A 15,144-nucleotide genomic window follows, 5' to 3' on the forward strand; every position below is an offset into this window, starting at 1 on the left:
TGGAATTCTCCCTGACCTTCAAGAACAGGCCTTTCAAAGTTATAGTTTTAAAGAGAGAAAAAAATGTAGTGAAAGTATTTTTTAAAAAATTTTATTTATTTTTTTAAACAGCAGGTTCTTATTATCCATTTTATCCATTCATCTGCTGATGGACACTTAGGTTGCTTCCATGTCTTGGCTATTGTAAATAGTGCTGCTGTGAACATTGGGGTGCATGTATCTTTTCGAATTAGAGTTTTCTCTGGTTACTTACCCAGGAGTGGGATTGCTGAATCATATGGTAATTCTATTTCCAGTTTTTTAAGGAACCTCCATACCGTTCTCCATAGTGGCTGCACCAGTTTGCATTCCCACCAACAGTGTAGGAGGGTTCCCTTTTCTGCACACCCTCTCCAGCATTTATTATTTGTAGACTTTTTAATGATGACCATTCTGATTGGTGTGAGGTGGTACCTCATTATAGCTTTGATTTGCATTTCTTTAATAATTAGCGATGTTTTATTTTATTTTACTTTTTATTTTTTTCCTTGGTCACACCACGCAGCTTGTGGGATCTTAGTTCCCCAACCAGGGATTGAAACTGGGCCCTCAACAGTGAAAGCATGGAGTCCAAACTACTGGACCACCAGGGAATTCCTAGTAATTAGCGATGTTGAGCATCTTTCCATGTGCCTGTTGGCCATCTGTATGTCTTCTTTGGAGAAATGTCTACTTAGGTCTTCTGCCCATTTTTTGATTGGGTTGTTTGTTTTTCTGATATTGAATTGTATGAGCTGTTTGTATATTTTGGAAATTAAGCTCTTTTTGGTCACACGGTTTTCAAATATTTTCTCCCATTCTGTAAGTCATCTTTTTGTTTTCTTAATGGTTTCGTTTGCTGTGCAAAAGTTTGTAAGTTTGATTGGGTCCCATTCATTTATTTTTGCTTTTATTTCTTTTGCCTTGGGAGACTGACCTAAGAAAACATTGCTATGATTTATGTCAGAGAATGTTTTACCTATATTCTCTTCTAGGAGTTTTATGTTTTCTTCTAGGAGTTTTATGGTGTCATGTGTTACATTTAAGTCTTTAAGCCATTTTGAGTTTATTTTTGTGTATGGTGTGAGGGAGTGTTCTAACTTCATTGATTTACATGCAGCTGTCTAGCTTTCCCAACACCACTTGGTGAAGAGACTGTCTTTTCTCCATGGTATATTCTTGCCTCCTTTATTGAAGATTAATTGACTGTAAGTGTGTGAGTTTATTTCTGGGCTCTCTGTTCTGTTCCATTGATCCATATGTCTGTTTTTGTGCCAGTACCATGCTGCTTTGATTAATGTAGCTTTGTAGTATTGTCTGAAGTCTGGGAGGGTTATGCCTCCAGCTTTGTTCTTTTTCCTTAGGATAGCTTTGGCAATTCTGGGTCTTTTGTGGTTCCACATACATTTTATGATTATTTGTTATAGTTCTGTGAAAAATGTCACAGGTAATTTGATAGGGCTCACATGAAATCTGTAGATTGCTTTGGGTAGTATGGCCGTTTTAACAATATTAATTTTTCCAATCCATGAGCATGGGATACCTTTCCATTTCTTTGAGTCATCTTCAGTTTCCTTTATCAGTGTTTTATAGTTCTCAGCATATGTGTCTTTCACCTCCTTAGTCAGGTTTATTCCTAAGTATTTTATTTATTTATTTTTTGATGTGATTTTAAAAGGGATTTTTTTCTTTCTCTTTCTGATATTTCATTATTAATGTAAAGAAATGCAGCTGATTTCTCTGTGTTAATTTTGTATACTGCTGCCTTGCTGAATTTATTTAATCAGTTCTAATAGTTTCTGTGTGGCGTCTTTAGGATTTTCTATATGTAGTATCATGTCATCTGCAAATGATGACAATTTTACCTCTTCCCTTCCAATTAGATACCTTTTATTTCTTTTTCTTATCTGATTGCTGTGGCTAGGACTTCCAATACTATGTTCAGTAGAAGTGGTGGGAAGACTCAGTTTTTCACCATTGAGTACTATGTTGGCTGTGGGTTTGTTGTAGATGGCTTTTATTATGTTGAAATATGTTCCCTCTATGCCCACTTTGGTGAGAATTTTTTTTTATCGTGAATGGATGTTGAATTTTATCACATGCTTTTTCTGCATCTGTTGAGATGATCATGTGGTTTTTGTCTTTTCCTTTGTTGATGTGGTGTATCACATTGATTGATATGCGTATATTGAACCATCCTTGTGAACCTGGGATGAATCCAGCTTGATCATGATGTAGGATCCTTTTTATGTGTTGTTGGATTCAGTTGATAATATTTTGTTGAGGAGTTTGTCTTTTCACTCTTGATGGTGTCCTTTTATGCATAAAAGTTTAACTTTGATGAAGTCTAGTTTATTTTTTCTTATTTTGCCGGTGCTTTTGGTATCATATTTAAGAAACCACTGCCAAATCCAAGGTCAAGAATACGTACGCCTAAGTTTTCTTCTAGACATTTTATAGTTTTAGCTATTATGTTTAGTCTTTGATCCATTTTGAGTTAATTTTTCCATATGTTGTGAGGTAGGGGTCCACCTTCATTCTTTTGCATGTGAGTCTCCAATTGTCCCAGCACCGGTGGTTGAAGAGGGCCTCTTTTTGTTAACTGGATTCTGCTTTTGAAGGTCTATACCTTTTAATACATAAAACTAGCTAATGAACTTTTTAGGATTGGTTGGTAGTCTTGACCATTTTTTTTTTTTTTAATTTACTGTTTATTTATTTATTTTGGCTGTGCCGGATCTTCGTGTGGCATGAGGGATCTTTTAGTTGTGGCATGCGGACTCTTAGTTGCGGCATGCATGTGGGACCTGGTTCCCCAACTAGGGATCGAACCCCGGCCCCCTGCATTGGGAGTGCAGAGTCTTACCCACTGGACCACCAGGGAAGTCCCAGCCATTTTGGATTGGTCTCAGTAAAGTGGTTCCTAGTAGAATTATTGTTATGGATGATTATAATACATTTACACATTTAAAGGGTTTAAAAGGAGATATCTGCTTTTCAGAATTTTTACTGCCATAGAACTCTTCTCCATTTCACGTTTGAGGGTGAATTCAGTTCTTTCTGTGGTTTGGGAAGATGTGAAATAAATACTCACCTCCTTAAACCCAATCCCATTTGATAGTTTTTGTATTTGAACTCTTTGATAAAGATGAACTAGTACTCAGAAGCTGAGTGAAAAGGAAGTCTGGGAAATTGTTCTTTATCCCCATTCTCTCTGTGGTGGCTCAAAGTTTTCATGTACTTTAAGAGGACCCAGGTTTGTCAAGACTGAGGTGGGAGTCTAATCGTTTAAGTGTTTTTTTACAGTCTACTTGTAATATGTTCTGTGTGTTGTTTTGTATTTAACCAGTATTGTGTATGAGCTGGGATTTTGCTGTTTATAGAAACCTTGTAGCTGCTTTGCCCTCTGGCAGCACATATGGGTATAACCACTTGGGGCAGCGATTTGGTGACACAGTGAAAAACTCCAAGAAACTGCAAACTCTTGCCCCAGTAATTCCACTGGTGGGACCCTACCTTGAAGAACTAATCTTAAATATGAAAAAGCATCATGGGCAACATGTTTATTGCACCATTAAATATAAAAAGTTGCAAACCCAGAAACACTTCAGTTTAACAACTCAGTGAGTTAATGACATTAGCTGACACCTGTTTGGTGCTGGTCCTACACTGAGTACCGTGCGTGGGTGGTCTTACGCACTTCACAACTGCATGAAGGTTGCCATGGGGGGGCTGAGGCACCCAGCAGCACGAGGCCACACAGCCGGGAAGTGGCAGAGCAAGGAGCTGCCCTTGGCCTCATCAGCCATCCAGGTGATGAAGGAGAGCGGTACTTTGGACAGTACTCTGTGATGTTGGGAAATCAGAGAGGCAGTGTGTGTAGACATTCAGCTGTGTGCCAAGGAGGTGAGAGCTTCCAAACTGATGTCAGGGATCGTGCTGGTGGTGCAGTTGGGATTATTTTTATTTCTCTTCTGCATTTTCTAAAATGAGCATTATTATTTTATACTGAAGAAAACAAAAAAGCATAACATGTTACTCTTCAATTGAAGATTCCTTACAGTAAGAGCGTCTGTCTTGCCACGGACGCTGTGTGTTAGTAGAAGATGGAGATGAGTCTGCCCTCAGTTGCTTCTCTGGAATGTCCTAAGACACAGCTGAACAGTTTGAACTGTTGGGTCAAACATTAAATTTAAGGAGCCAGATTTGTGAAAACATAGGATTTAAATTTCATAGTATCCTAATAAATGTGTATATTATGTGGAACATTTTAGTTATGTTCCCATTTGTTTAAACTTTTAATTCCTGTGTTGAAAATAAATCTCAACTTATGTAAGCGGAGAGTTCAAGGTCTTGGTGTAAATAAGGTACAGTTTAGCTTGGTTGAGACTGTTTGATATATGAAGCACTCAGTTCCTTAGATTTGTTCATAATTATGTCAGTGTCCTTAAGCATCTAAATAAATGAAGTAGAAGTAGGCTGTAGAGAAACAAAATATAAAATAAAAGCAGATCTGGTCACAATGTATCGTTTGGAAAAGCAGGTTATTAAATAATCTGTACATTATATAACCCCACTTTTCTGTTTTATTTATATACTGAAAACACACTGCAAGGATATTATCTCAGGATGTTAGTGTCAGGTGTTAGCAGTGGCTGGACTCTTGAGTGTTCTCAAGTAAAGAAAAAGTAACCTCCAGTGAGCCCGTCAGCCCCGAGTTGGGCTGTTTAACGCTGGACTTTATTTCCACCTAATGTCTGAAAACGGGTGAGGGATCATCGGGTTGAGCGTGTGCCCAGGGAAGAGGAATTTGAGTAATGATGGTTAGAGTACTATCTTGCATTTGTGTAGCCCTTTGCAGTGTCTAAGCTGTTTTCTCAGGCATTTTCCGCTCTGTATAGCACCTCCTCGGGGGGATTGAACGATCAGGAAACTGCGGTAAGGCAGTGGCTGCCTTTAGCCTAAGAGGTAGCAGCTTCAGGCCTTGCGTTCAAGCCTCTGTTGTGTTTTGTTCACATCTGAGTTTCCAGAGCACCCTGTCTGTACCCCTGTAATGGAAATTTCCAAACATGCACAAAAGTAGGGAGAGGAGTTTAATTAATCGCCAGTCCAAACAGTTGTCAGCCTTGTGCCTTTTTTGTGTCATCTATCCCCAGCCCTGAGCCCTGCTTTATTCTGAGTATTTAAAAAGCAAATTCTCAGGGTCCCTTTTACTTTGTAAAAGTATCCTTCTACCAGCATGCAGTTTCCTTAAGGGTCAAGGGTCCTGTCTTTTTCATCATCATATTCCTAGCAGTGCTTGCACTAAGTGTTCAGTAAATATTTGTTGGAACAAAGTGTGCATGTCATTCCACAGGTCTGTGGGGAGATGGATTTTACTGTCTAGGCTCACAGAGGCCGGGTGAGTCTTTGGTGCCTTAACTGAGCCTCCGCATGTGTTCAGAGGCCAACCTTGTGGGTAGGGGAGATGGCTGTGCCTTGAGACATGCACGTCTGTCCGTGTGCTCACCCTGGAAGACTCGGTTCCTTTCACTCAATCTGTAAGTGTGGAGAGAGTTGGAATCAGACACACCTGGGTTTGAAGCCCCACCTCTGACCCTTCTCTGCAGACATAGGTCCTCTCTGGACCTCAGTTTCTTTGTAAGTGAAAGGGGGTAGTAACTCTTCACAGGGTGGTGAAGACTGGATGAAATACTGATGAGAACTAAGTTCCTGGCACAGAGCAGGCACGGCATGGGTACCGACGCCGTCTCCTCCTTGCCTCTCTCTGTGAAGTGGGAATGTTGGCAGTGCCCCCCTTAGGAGGTGGTTGTTCGGATGAAGTGGGGCTGGCCTTGGAAAGCCGTGGGCGTGGGCCAGTGTTAGCGCCCCTAGGTGCTTCTGCCCTGCAGGGGCTGCCCTCCCATGCGAGTCCTTTTTAAGATGATGTGCCTTCCTCCCCTGTCTGGTCTGTTCTGTCCTTCTCTTTCCCCATAGGTAACCATTTTTATTATTTTGGTTTATTCTTTCATTGTTTCTGTTTGAAAAATTTAAAAATAATATATGCACATATTTACTTTTAATTTTATTTCTCTCTATACACACACACACAAATATCCTTTTTACGCAAAAGGTAGCATACTCCATACATGTTCTGAACCTTTCTTTTTTCACTTAATATAATCTGGAGATCATTCCATAGCGGTATAAAGATCTTCCTCATTCCTTTTACAATGGTGTAGTATTCTGTTTCCTGAATGTACCATAGTTTATTCAACCACTTGGATTATTTTCAGTCTTTTGCTATAATATTTTGTAGCAAATATCCTTGCACAAACCTCATTTTATATTTTTGCTAGAGTGTCTGTGGGATAGTTTCCTTGGAATGGGCTTGCTGGATCAGAGGGTAGATGCACGTCTGATTTGCTGCGTTTTGCCAGATTCTGGTCCTCAAGGTTTACCTCATCCTGCAGTCGGACCAGCCTGTTTCCTCAGTCTCGCCCAGAGTGTGTTGCCTTTTTTTTGTTGTTGCCAATCTGATAGTGAGAATAGTATTTTAGTTTAGTTTCAATTTGTTTTTCTCTTATTATGAGCTAGGTCGAGCATCTTTTCATGTATTTAAGGGCCATTTAAATTTATTTTTTTGTGAAATGTACTATTTTAATTTTTTTGTGAAATGACTGTTCATATTTTTTGCCCATTTTTCTATCAGGTTGTTCTCAATTTTTAAGAACCTTTTTATAGATTAGGGATATTAGCCCTTTATGATATTTTGCAGAAAGTTTCCTCAGAATTCTCAGTGCTGGGCACTGGGTAATTAAGATAAATAAGATCAATAAGACAGCCATAGCCCTTGGGCCTCTCTAGATCTGGTGAGGGACACAGCCTCATGATGGAGGGTCATAGACTTGCCAACAGATATTTTTGGCCTGACTAGGTTCTAGGTTTGAATTTCAGGTCTTCCATTTACTAGCCATGTGGCCTTGAGTGAGTTACTTAATTCTTCTGACTCTCAGTTTCCTAGTCTATAAAATGGGAATATTACTACATGCCTCCAAAGTCGGCGTGAGGATTAAAAGGTGAAAATGGCTTGTATGTATGTGGTAGATACGGTGGGCACTCACTTAGTAAGCGTTTAAAATAATCTATTGGTCTTGGGTATGCTATACATGCCTGTGTTTTGTGAGCAAATTATTTTCTGGTTGTTTCCTGTTTATTTATTAGGGTATTCCTAAGCCCTAGAAGGAGGTTTGAGATAAGAGTAAGGAGGCCTGACATTTCTTTTGTGGTCTGTTGTTAGCTGTTTAACCTTGGACAAATTACTCAGTGACCAGTTTTCTTATTTGTCACTCAGAATATTAGTGTCTGTCTCATAGACCATAAGTGTTTGTTCTCTTAAGAAGGCAAATAGATATAAAAATGCTCATGAAAATTTCAAGTGATGTGCAAATTTAAATTAACACTTTTAAAAAAAATTTATTTTTGCTGCATTGGGTCTTTGTTGCTGCACACGGGCTTTCTCTAGTTCTGGTGAGCGGGGGCTACTCTTCGTTGTGGTGCGCTGGCTTCACATCGTGGTGGCTTCTCATGTTGTGGAGCGTGGGCTCTAGGTGTGCGGGCTTCAGTAGTTGTGGCACACGGGCTTCAGTAGTTGCAGCATGCGGGTTCTAGAGCGCAGGCTCAGTAGTTGTGGCACACGGGCTTAGCTGCTCCGTGGCATGTGGGATCTTCCTGGACCAGGGCTCGAACCCGTGTCCCCTGCATTGGCAGGCGGATTCTTAACCACTGCGCCACCAGGGAAGCCCCTCTCTTCTGTTTCTTTATAAGGTTTCTCCGTGGAAATAAAGTTGGTTTCAGCAATCTTATAGTTTATGTTTAGTATTTTAAAAATCCTATTTAAGAAATTTTTTCCAGTTCTAAGGTCATAAAGAAATGATCCTATATTGTCTACTGAAGCTTTTAAAGTTTCTCCTTTTGCCCTGAATCTGTAGGCCACCCGGAAGTGATTCCTGTGTGGTGTGTGAGGTACGGGACCAATTGCACCTTTCCCCTTAGATGACCTGATGTCTCAGCTCCACTGACTAGTCCCTCTCTCCCCAGCCTGCTGTCATACATCACGCTTTCAAACCTGTGAGCATCTGTTTCTGGGCTTGGATCCCCAAGTTCTACTTCTAGTACTTTGCTCTAAGGAGTAGCCCAGGACATGTGGGGATGTTCCATTATGGCACTAATCTTTGAAGCATTGTTGATAATATTGAGCAGGAAGCGTTCTAAATGTTCCAGCAGTGGGAGTGTGTTGAATGATACATGCACATCACTACAGTGAAATACTCTGTAGCAGACAAAAATATATTTACTAATACGGAAGGCTGTTGACAACACATTAGGACAGAAGGAATAGGAAGTTCATGTACAGAACAATTCCAAGTTCATAAAAAGTTAAGAAACATGCAAATTAAAGAAACAACCTAGGGGCTTCCCTGGTGGCGCAGTGGTTGAGAGTCCGCCTGCCGATGCAGGGACATGGGTTCGTGCCCCGGTCTGGGAAGATCCCACGTGCCGCGGAGAGGCTGGGCCCGTGAGCCATGGCCACTGAGCCTGCGCGTCCAGAGCCTGTGCTCCACAGCGGGAGAGGCCGCAACTGTGGGAGGCCCGCATACCGCAAAAAAAAAAACCCCAAAACAAAACAATCTACCATCTTTGCTTCCTCCCATCCGGGTCACATTCATTGCACTTTGATCTGGCTTTGCCCTGGGTCAGGTCGAGAGTCTGCTCCGGCGGCGGGTCCTCAGTGACTCCTCACGGACCTCTCGTCTGGCTCCTCCTGGGCCCCACTGATGACCTCACCCGTGCACTCGACCTCAGCCCTTAGCAGGTGTCATCCACGATGCCTTCTCGGTGCTTTCTCACCTGCTCCCCTGGTTTTGTGCCACTTCCTTCTTGTCTTCCGTTTTGGACTCCCACCTCCTCTCTGTACCTGATGTTCGTGTCTTGGGGTTCCCAGTTCCTTGAGCCTCTTCTCATTCCACTCCTGCCCCGTAAGGGACTTCATTGAGGTGTCTCCCCCTTAAACTTTTATCTTGTGCCCCAACCGCATTATCTGCTGCTGGCCCTCCACTCAGCTCCCCCAGGCGTCTCCGGCGTCCTGAGTCAGCACGTCTAAAACGAAGGCCACATCCTCCCCCAGGAGACCCCTCGGGGTTGTCCCCTTCACCCCGTCTATGGTTTGTCTTCTTTTAAACGCTCTCATGCCTGTGACCGTGCCTCATCCTCCCAGGTGCTCCTCGTTGGCTTGCCGTCTTATAAGAGTTTCTGGAGTGTTCTCCCTGCCTCCTGATTTCATCCCCACTCCCTCTTCTCTGCATTCTGGCCAAAATCATCTTTCTTAAGTAAAATGTACATCCTGAGATACGGCCCCCTGATTTGGGGGCACTGTGACTGGGAGGTCTGGCTGTCAGTGATCTGGGCCCTTTGCCCACCTTCCCAGCCCTTTTGGGCTCTGCCTGCAGCCTGTAGGAGGCTGTGGACCTCTCTGCCTGGCCTGCTCAGACCCCTGCTCATCTTCTAAGACCTGCTCTGGGAAGCCTTCCCTTGTGGGGGAATTGTTCCCTCCTTGGCGTCCTGTGTCCTCTGTCCTCCTCTGGTCTGAGCTGTCCCTGGAGCCCTCTGAGCCACTGCTGCTGCATGTCTGGGGAGGGCACGAAGGGAGGGTGAGAGCAGGAGTTCCCACTGCCTTTGCAGAGAGGGGTCATCCTCCCTCGTGACTGGGTGAACAGGGCCCCAACAAGGCAGGCCTGACCTTGGCTTCTCTGCCCACTGGTTTGCAGGCTTTTGAAGGGCATTTCCGGAGCTGCCTTACTCCGTTCTTTGCTCCTGAGCAGGATGACTAGGACTCGAGCTTCTCCTGTGGCAGGTGCCTGGGCCACCTTACCTGTGGGTTGGGCGTGTCTCTGTCAGTCAGTGGGTGGCTTTGGCTCAGGCTGAATACCCTGCCGGCTTCCATTCTGCGACCCAGCTTGGGATTTGCATCTTCTCCGTTTGGAGGTGGGCCACATGCTCCACTTCCCACTTACTTGCCGCTCTGATTCTCAGTGCCTGTGTGTGTGTTGCAAATCTGTCCTTTGTCCCCGATGATAATGAAGGTGCCCCGGATGGCTTGAAGGACAGAGTTGGCCCTGTCGTTTGTGCAAAGAACTTGACAAAATAATTTCTAAGAGCCTGGCTGACCAGCATAAGCGACCAGCCCCTCTTGGGTCTGGGTTTGGACTTCTGGTTCTCTGCTCCGGTGGGCGTGAGGAGGAGCCCTGCCAGCTGCGCAGTTTCCTGTGGGTGCTGCTTACAGGCTGCCAAATGCAAAGCACAGCAGATTAGTCAGGGGTGTTCTTTTCTTGACCACTTTTAGTGCATTGCTTTTGACTGAGTGTTAAAAATATTCTGCAGCATATCTATAGTCTTCCACTAGCAGTGAATAGGAGAAGAAATGCAGTTTCTGAGAAAGCTTCAAAGAAATACTAGTCTTTATCTTTTCCCCAGCCTTTTCCGCTGAAACCCACCAGAGTCTTTTTCTGAACACTGTTGTTCTATAAATAGAACAACAGCTCTCCTTTGGTAGCCCAAGATCGCAGCTCTCATCCGCTCTCTGAAAGATTTGTGTGTGTGTGTGTGTGTGGGAGTGGGAGTGGATTTTGGTTTAATTCTGCTTTTCTTTTATGTGTGACATGTGTAGCGGGAGATGCAAGAAAAATACTCTAGCATTTATCCTTTAAAGATAACTTCTTATAACTTTTCTGGGTCTGGGCTTGTTGGTTTCGGTGCCTTTTTTCCTCTTTTTTTCTTTAATTTGCATTTGGGAAAGATATGGAAGTGATGACTTCCTCTGCAGAGGTAAGGAAGACATTTGGGGCGAGGAGAGGTGACTTGGTCTGTGAGCGGGTCCTGCGGGGTCCAGAGGAAAGGCTCTCCTGGAGAGTACAGCAGGCGTCTTGTGTCTGCCCCGCTGGGCACAGTCAGCTGTCCTGTCTTTGAGGAGCACATTGAAATAGCATCACCATGTGCACTTGGGTCTGAAAAGAATCTTAGGAAACAACCTAACAGTCCTTCTGTATTGCAGGAGCTCCTGGGACCAGAGGTTGGGACTTTCTCTCTGCCTTGGATTGGCACATGTCTCTTACCTTGATCTTGGGTGATGTGTTCCTCTCTCCTTAATTACCTGGAAGAACAGTGGGTGGCCTCCTCAGAAGTGAAGGTGAAGGTGCATGCCACAGAATGAGTAGGGCGGTTCCTCAGTGGTTTTTCCTCCCAGAGTTGATTCTCTAGGGAAGTGGAAATGGTTGTTCTTTGTGCTGCTGGGCCAGCCCTGACAGTGCAAATTCCATCAGACCCAGCATGGCGTCGCTAGCTGGCGTGTGCAGCCCACTGTGCCCAGGAAGCTCCAAGAGGACGTTGTGTGGCGGGGATAAGGGGAGGAGCAGCGCTGCCGGCCTCCCAGGACACCTGGAGCGTGGGGCTCTCACGGGGGGTCCTGGTGCACAGCCAGATGCTGGTGGTGTGTGTAGGGGGTTGTCTTCAGCATTCTTCTATGGGGTGTATCCGTGCATCGCGGGTTCCACTCCCTCCCCGTTAGGAGCGGGATGATGGAGGGACCAGGCAGCACAGACATCTGCTCTTGCCTCTGACACATTGGGGTGACGTAGGGCTTCTGTGTCTGGTTTCATCGTATGTCGTCTTAAGTGGCCACAGACGCCCAAGTGCTTTGTACAGCTACTTAAAAAGTTACCTAAAGTGCAGAGCTCTAGGGGATTGGGTAATTACACAAAAGCTTCTCTGGACCCATGTTCTTGTCCTGGAGCAGAATTTTTATACATTCTGCCTCCATCGCCTGGTGGGCCTCCGTGTAGAATGGACATTTGTTGAGGTGTGTCAGATGCTGGAAGCCAGGCACTTGTTTCAGGGCACTGACTGTGTTAGTGGCTCTGGGTAGTTCAACACATCTAATGATCAGGTAGGTCCTTGAACTTTTAACTTGTAAGTGGTGTATAGGGCTCCCTCCTCCCATTTGGTAAGTGCCCGGGAAGCAGCTTCAGGAGAAGCCATGCCCCGTTCTTGGCTTTAATTGAGCTGAGCTGAGTGGACTGCTGTTCACCTCGTGATTCTCTTTGAACTCCTGCTTGGTGGTGGGTTGGTCAGATTTTGCAGGTGGAGGAGTTTTAGTGACTTTGGCAGTGGCTCTTCTCCTTGTTACAGTATGGGTAGACGCACATGCCCAGCCTGTGAACAAGGGTGAGGGCCCAAGGGGGCAGGCCTGGAACTGCACTGAACCCCATAGCAACCTACATCGACAGTTTTGGCAACAGGATCCTGAGAAATGGCAGGAAGCCAGAGAACACGGAGACGGGGCCAAGAATAGCTGAAAAATACCAAATGCTGAAGTTGGAGAGAGCACTGGCCTGGGGCCACTAACGGTGGTCCTGCGCCCTGCTTCTGCTAACCCCCCATCCCCACCCCGGGGCATATGCAGGGCACACCTTGGGCCTCTGACACACCCCCATGCCCCTCCCCCCGCCACTCTGGCACGCCATTGCCCCCTGGAGAATTGTGTCACCCTCCCCTGGCTGCGTGCTCAGCCTGTCCATAGGTCAGGGTTTGGGGAGAGTGTGAAATAGTTCTGTTAAGCCATCGGCCCATTAGAGACACAAATGAACTGGAGTCACTGGACAAGCGCACGGCACCGCGAAAACACATGCTCATGAATCCGTTTCTGTGCTTTCAGACCGTCATCAAAGAGGGGATGCTGACCAAACAGAACAATTCATTCCAACGATCAAAAAGGAGATACTTTAAGCTTCGAGGGCGAACGCTGTACTATGCAAAAACCGCCAAGGTGAGATGCAGTGGAGGAAACTTAACGAGAGAAAACTATCCGAGGAGCTTCAGGGAGAGACTGGGTTCTGCGTCCTCATCTTGGGAAAAACCTTCGATTCTAGATCTGTTATTTTGAGCGAGTTTTGTAATACTCTAGGGGGCTGGGTTTTATTTGTCTCAAGCATGTTTTATTTCTTATGAACACTGATTTTTTAATTCATTTTCTTTTTCTTTAATGTCATGTGTAACCAATGGGGAAAGGAGAAAAGGTCACAGAAATAACCACGCTACCATTAGATATCATTTTTTTTCAGAAAAAATGGGGGTAACTGGCGTAAAAATCTCTTATTACGGCCTAAATATCTTTTTCTTAAAAACACTTTAGTAAGGTATAATTGGCTTACAAAAAGCTGTACAGATACTTAATGTATACAACTTGATGAGTTTGGAGTTGAGTGTATGTACCTGTGAATCTAACTAAAAGTATTTTTAAAGTGTGTTGGGCTTTTTGGTGTGTGAACAGAAATTGCCTCTGGCTTTCTAGCCATGATCCTTCTTCCCATGTGCCATCTCTGTAAGATTTAAAGCTAGAATCACCAGGCAGATGCCAGTGACAGAGGAGGAGCCACTGAGAGTCCCGGAGTCACTGCCCAGTTTAGACGACTGTGGTGTCATGTACACTTCAAACACTAGCGTGTCTGCAAACCTAGTTTTTGGTGTTCTGAATACCAGTCTTTTTTGTATCAGTACTGCAGTCAATACTAATATTTCGGTATTAAAAAAAATCTGGAATCTGAATAATTTACATTTTGAGATGTATCCCTAGTGAGTTAGTGCATTAAAATTTGAAATTGAACAGAATAACTTGTTTAGATAGGGTTCTGACCACATCCTTCGTTAAAAAAAATACAAACCCTTACAGTTGTTTTAGTTGGAGGGGTGGGGGAGTTACTTAAAAGACTGAGTCTCTTTTCTAACTTATTAGCGTTTCCTCCAGGGGTTCCTGATGGAGTCCTCCTAGAGGGGACGGAAAGGTAAACAGGAGGTGAAGGCTGTGAACGGGGGGGGGGGGGATTTGGGAGAGAGAGGAGAGGAAAATGGGGAGGGGGGCGTCTCAGGCCTGGTTCCCAGCCCTTCTTCTGGAGCCTGACTGTCTCTCTCCAGGACTAGATTCCCTCTGCTCTGCGCCCTTGTTTTCTTTCATGGCTGGGTCCCTTCTATTTCGGTCAGTCTCTCTTCCCCTAGAATTGTTTATTTTAGCCGGGACCTCTCCCCGCAAATGTGCGAGGTGGAGAAACTAAAGTCGGAAGGACAGAGGACCTTCAGTCGGGAACCTGCCCTCTCAGGTGGACTCGTATGAGGACGTATTTTTGGTTCCATTAATGCAATCACTGGGGAACTCCCTGGACTAAAAAAAAGTCTTGAGCTATACCTGTGAGCTCGGTGCTTTGTCAGAAGCAGGTAGGGTGAACTCACTCAGCGTTCATTTAGTTCTCAAGTGCTTGTCTGGGCTCGAGGGAGTGTGGTGGGCAGCCCTGGGTCAGGGGCATCTTAGCCCCCACTGACTGCAGTCCCTGTGTCTCTCCAGTCGATCATATTTGATGAGGTGGACCTGACAGACGCCAGTGTGGCTGAATCCAGCACCAAAAATGTCAACAACAGCTTTACGGTAAGCCTCTGGACGCACACCTTTCTTGATTCTTCACCACATTTGGTTTTCCTGTTTAATTTGAACAAATGTGTGTGAGCAGTTCAGACTTTTCATCCTTTGCTCTCTGACTGGAACAACTCCTGGTAAATTTTGAATTTAAGGTTCAAAATAATACTATGGTTGGAGAATAACTGAGAATTTCGCACATTAAACACAAAAGAACAAGAGGGACCAAATGAATTTTTAAAACATGTTGTAGTTTACATTTCTTTTTTTTTTTTTGCCGTACGCGGGCCTCTCACTGTTGCGGCCTCTCCCGTTGCGGAACACAGGCTCCGTACGCGCAGGCTCAGCGGCCATGGCTCACGGGCCCAGCTGCTCTGCGGCATGTGGGATCTTCCCGGACCGGGGCACAGTTTACATTTCTTTAACAGTTTTGCACAGAGGTTTGTTTTTCATGATTGTTATAGAAAATCTGGAAAATACAGAAAATATTGAAGCAATTAAAAAACAGCCATCAGGGGACTTCCCTGGTGGTGCAGTGGTTGGGCATCCACCTGCCAATGCAGGGGACACGGGTTTGATCCCTGGTCTGGGAGGATCCCATATGCCGCGGAGCAACTAAGCCTGTGTGC

The 15,144-nt window shown here is 44.7% G+C and overlaps 1 protein-coding gene across 4 annotated transcripts in view; it reads left to right on the top strand.

The window, feature by feature from the left end:
- DGKD (diacylglycerol kinase delta) overlaps nt 1-15,144 on the top strand; it is a 110,038-nt gene that overhangs the window by 17,213 nt on the left and 77,681 nt on the right. For all 4 annotated transcript variants that reach the window (XM_081242727.1, XM_081242729.1, XM_081242728.1 and 1 more), the window contains exons 2-3: nt 12,767-12,877; nt 14,447-14,527. In XM_081242727.1, coding sequence (XP_081098853.1) covers nt 12,767-12,877; nt 14,447-14,527 — 192 coding nt within the window. The remainder of the gene's footprint in view (nt 1-12,766; nt 12,878-14,446; nt 14,528-15,144) is intronic.

This window comes from Mesoplodon bidens (genome assembly GCF_964165515.1).
Source record: "Mesoplodon bidens genome assembly, chromosome: 8".
Classification (NCBI taxonomy): domain Eukaryota; kingdom Metazoa; phylum Chordata; class Mammalia; order Artiodactyla; family Ziphiidae; genus Mesoplodon; species Mesoplodon bidens.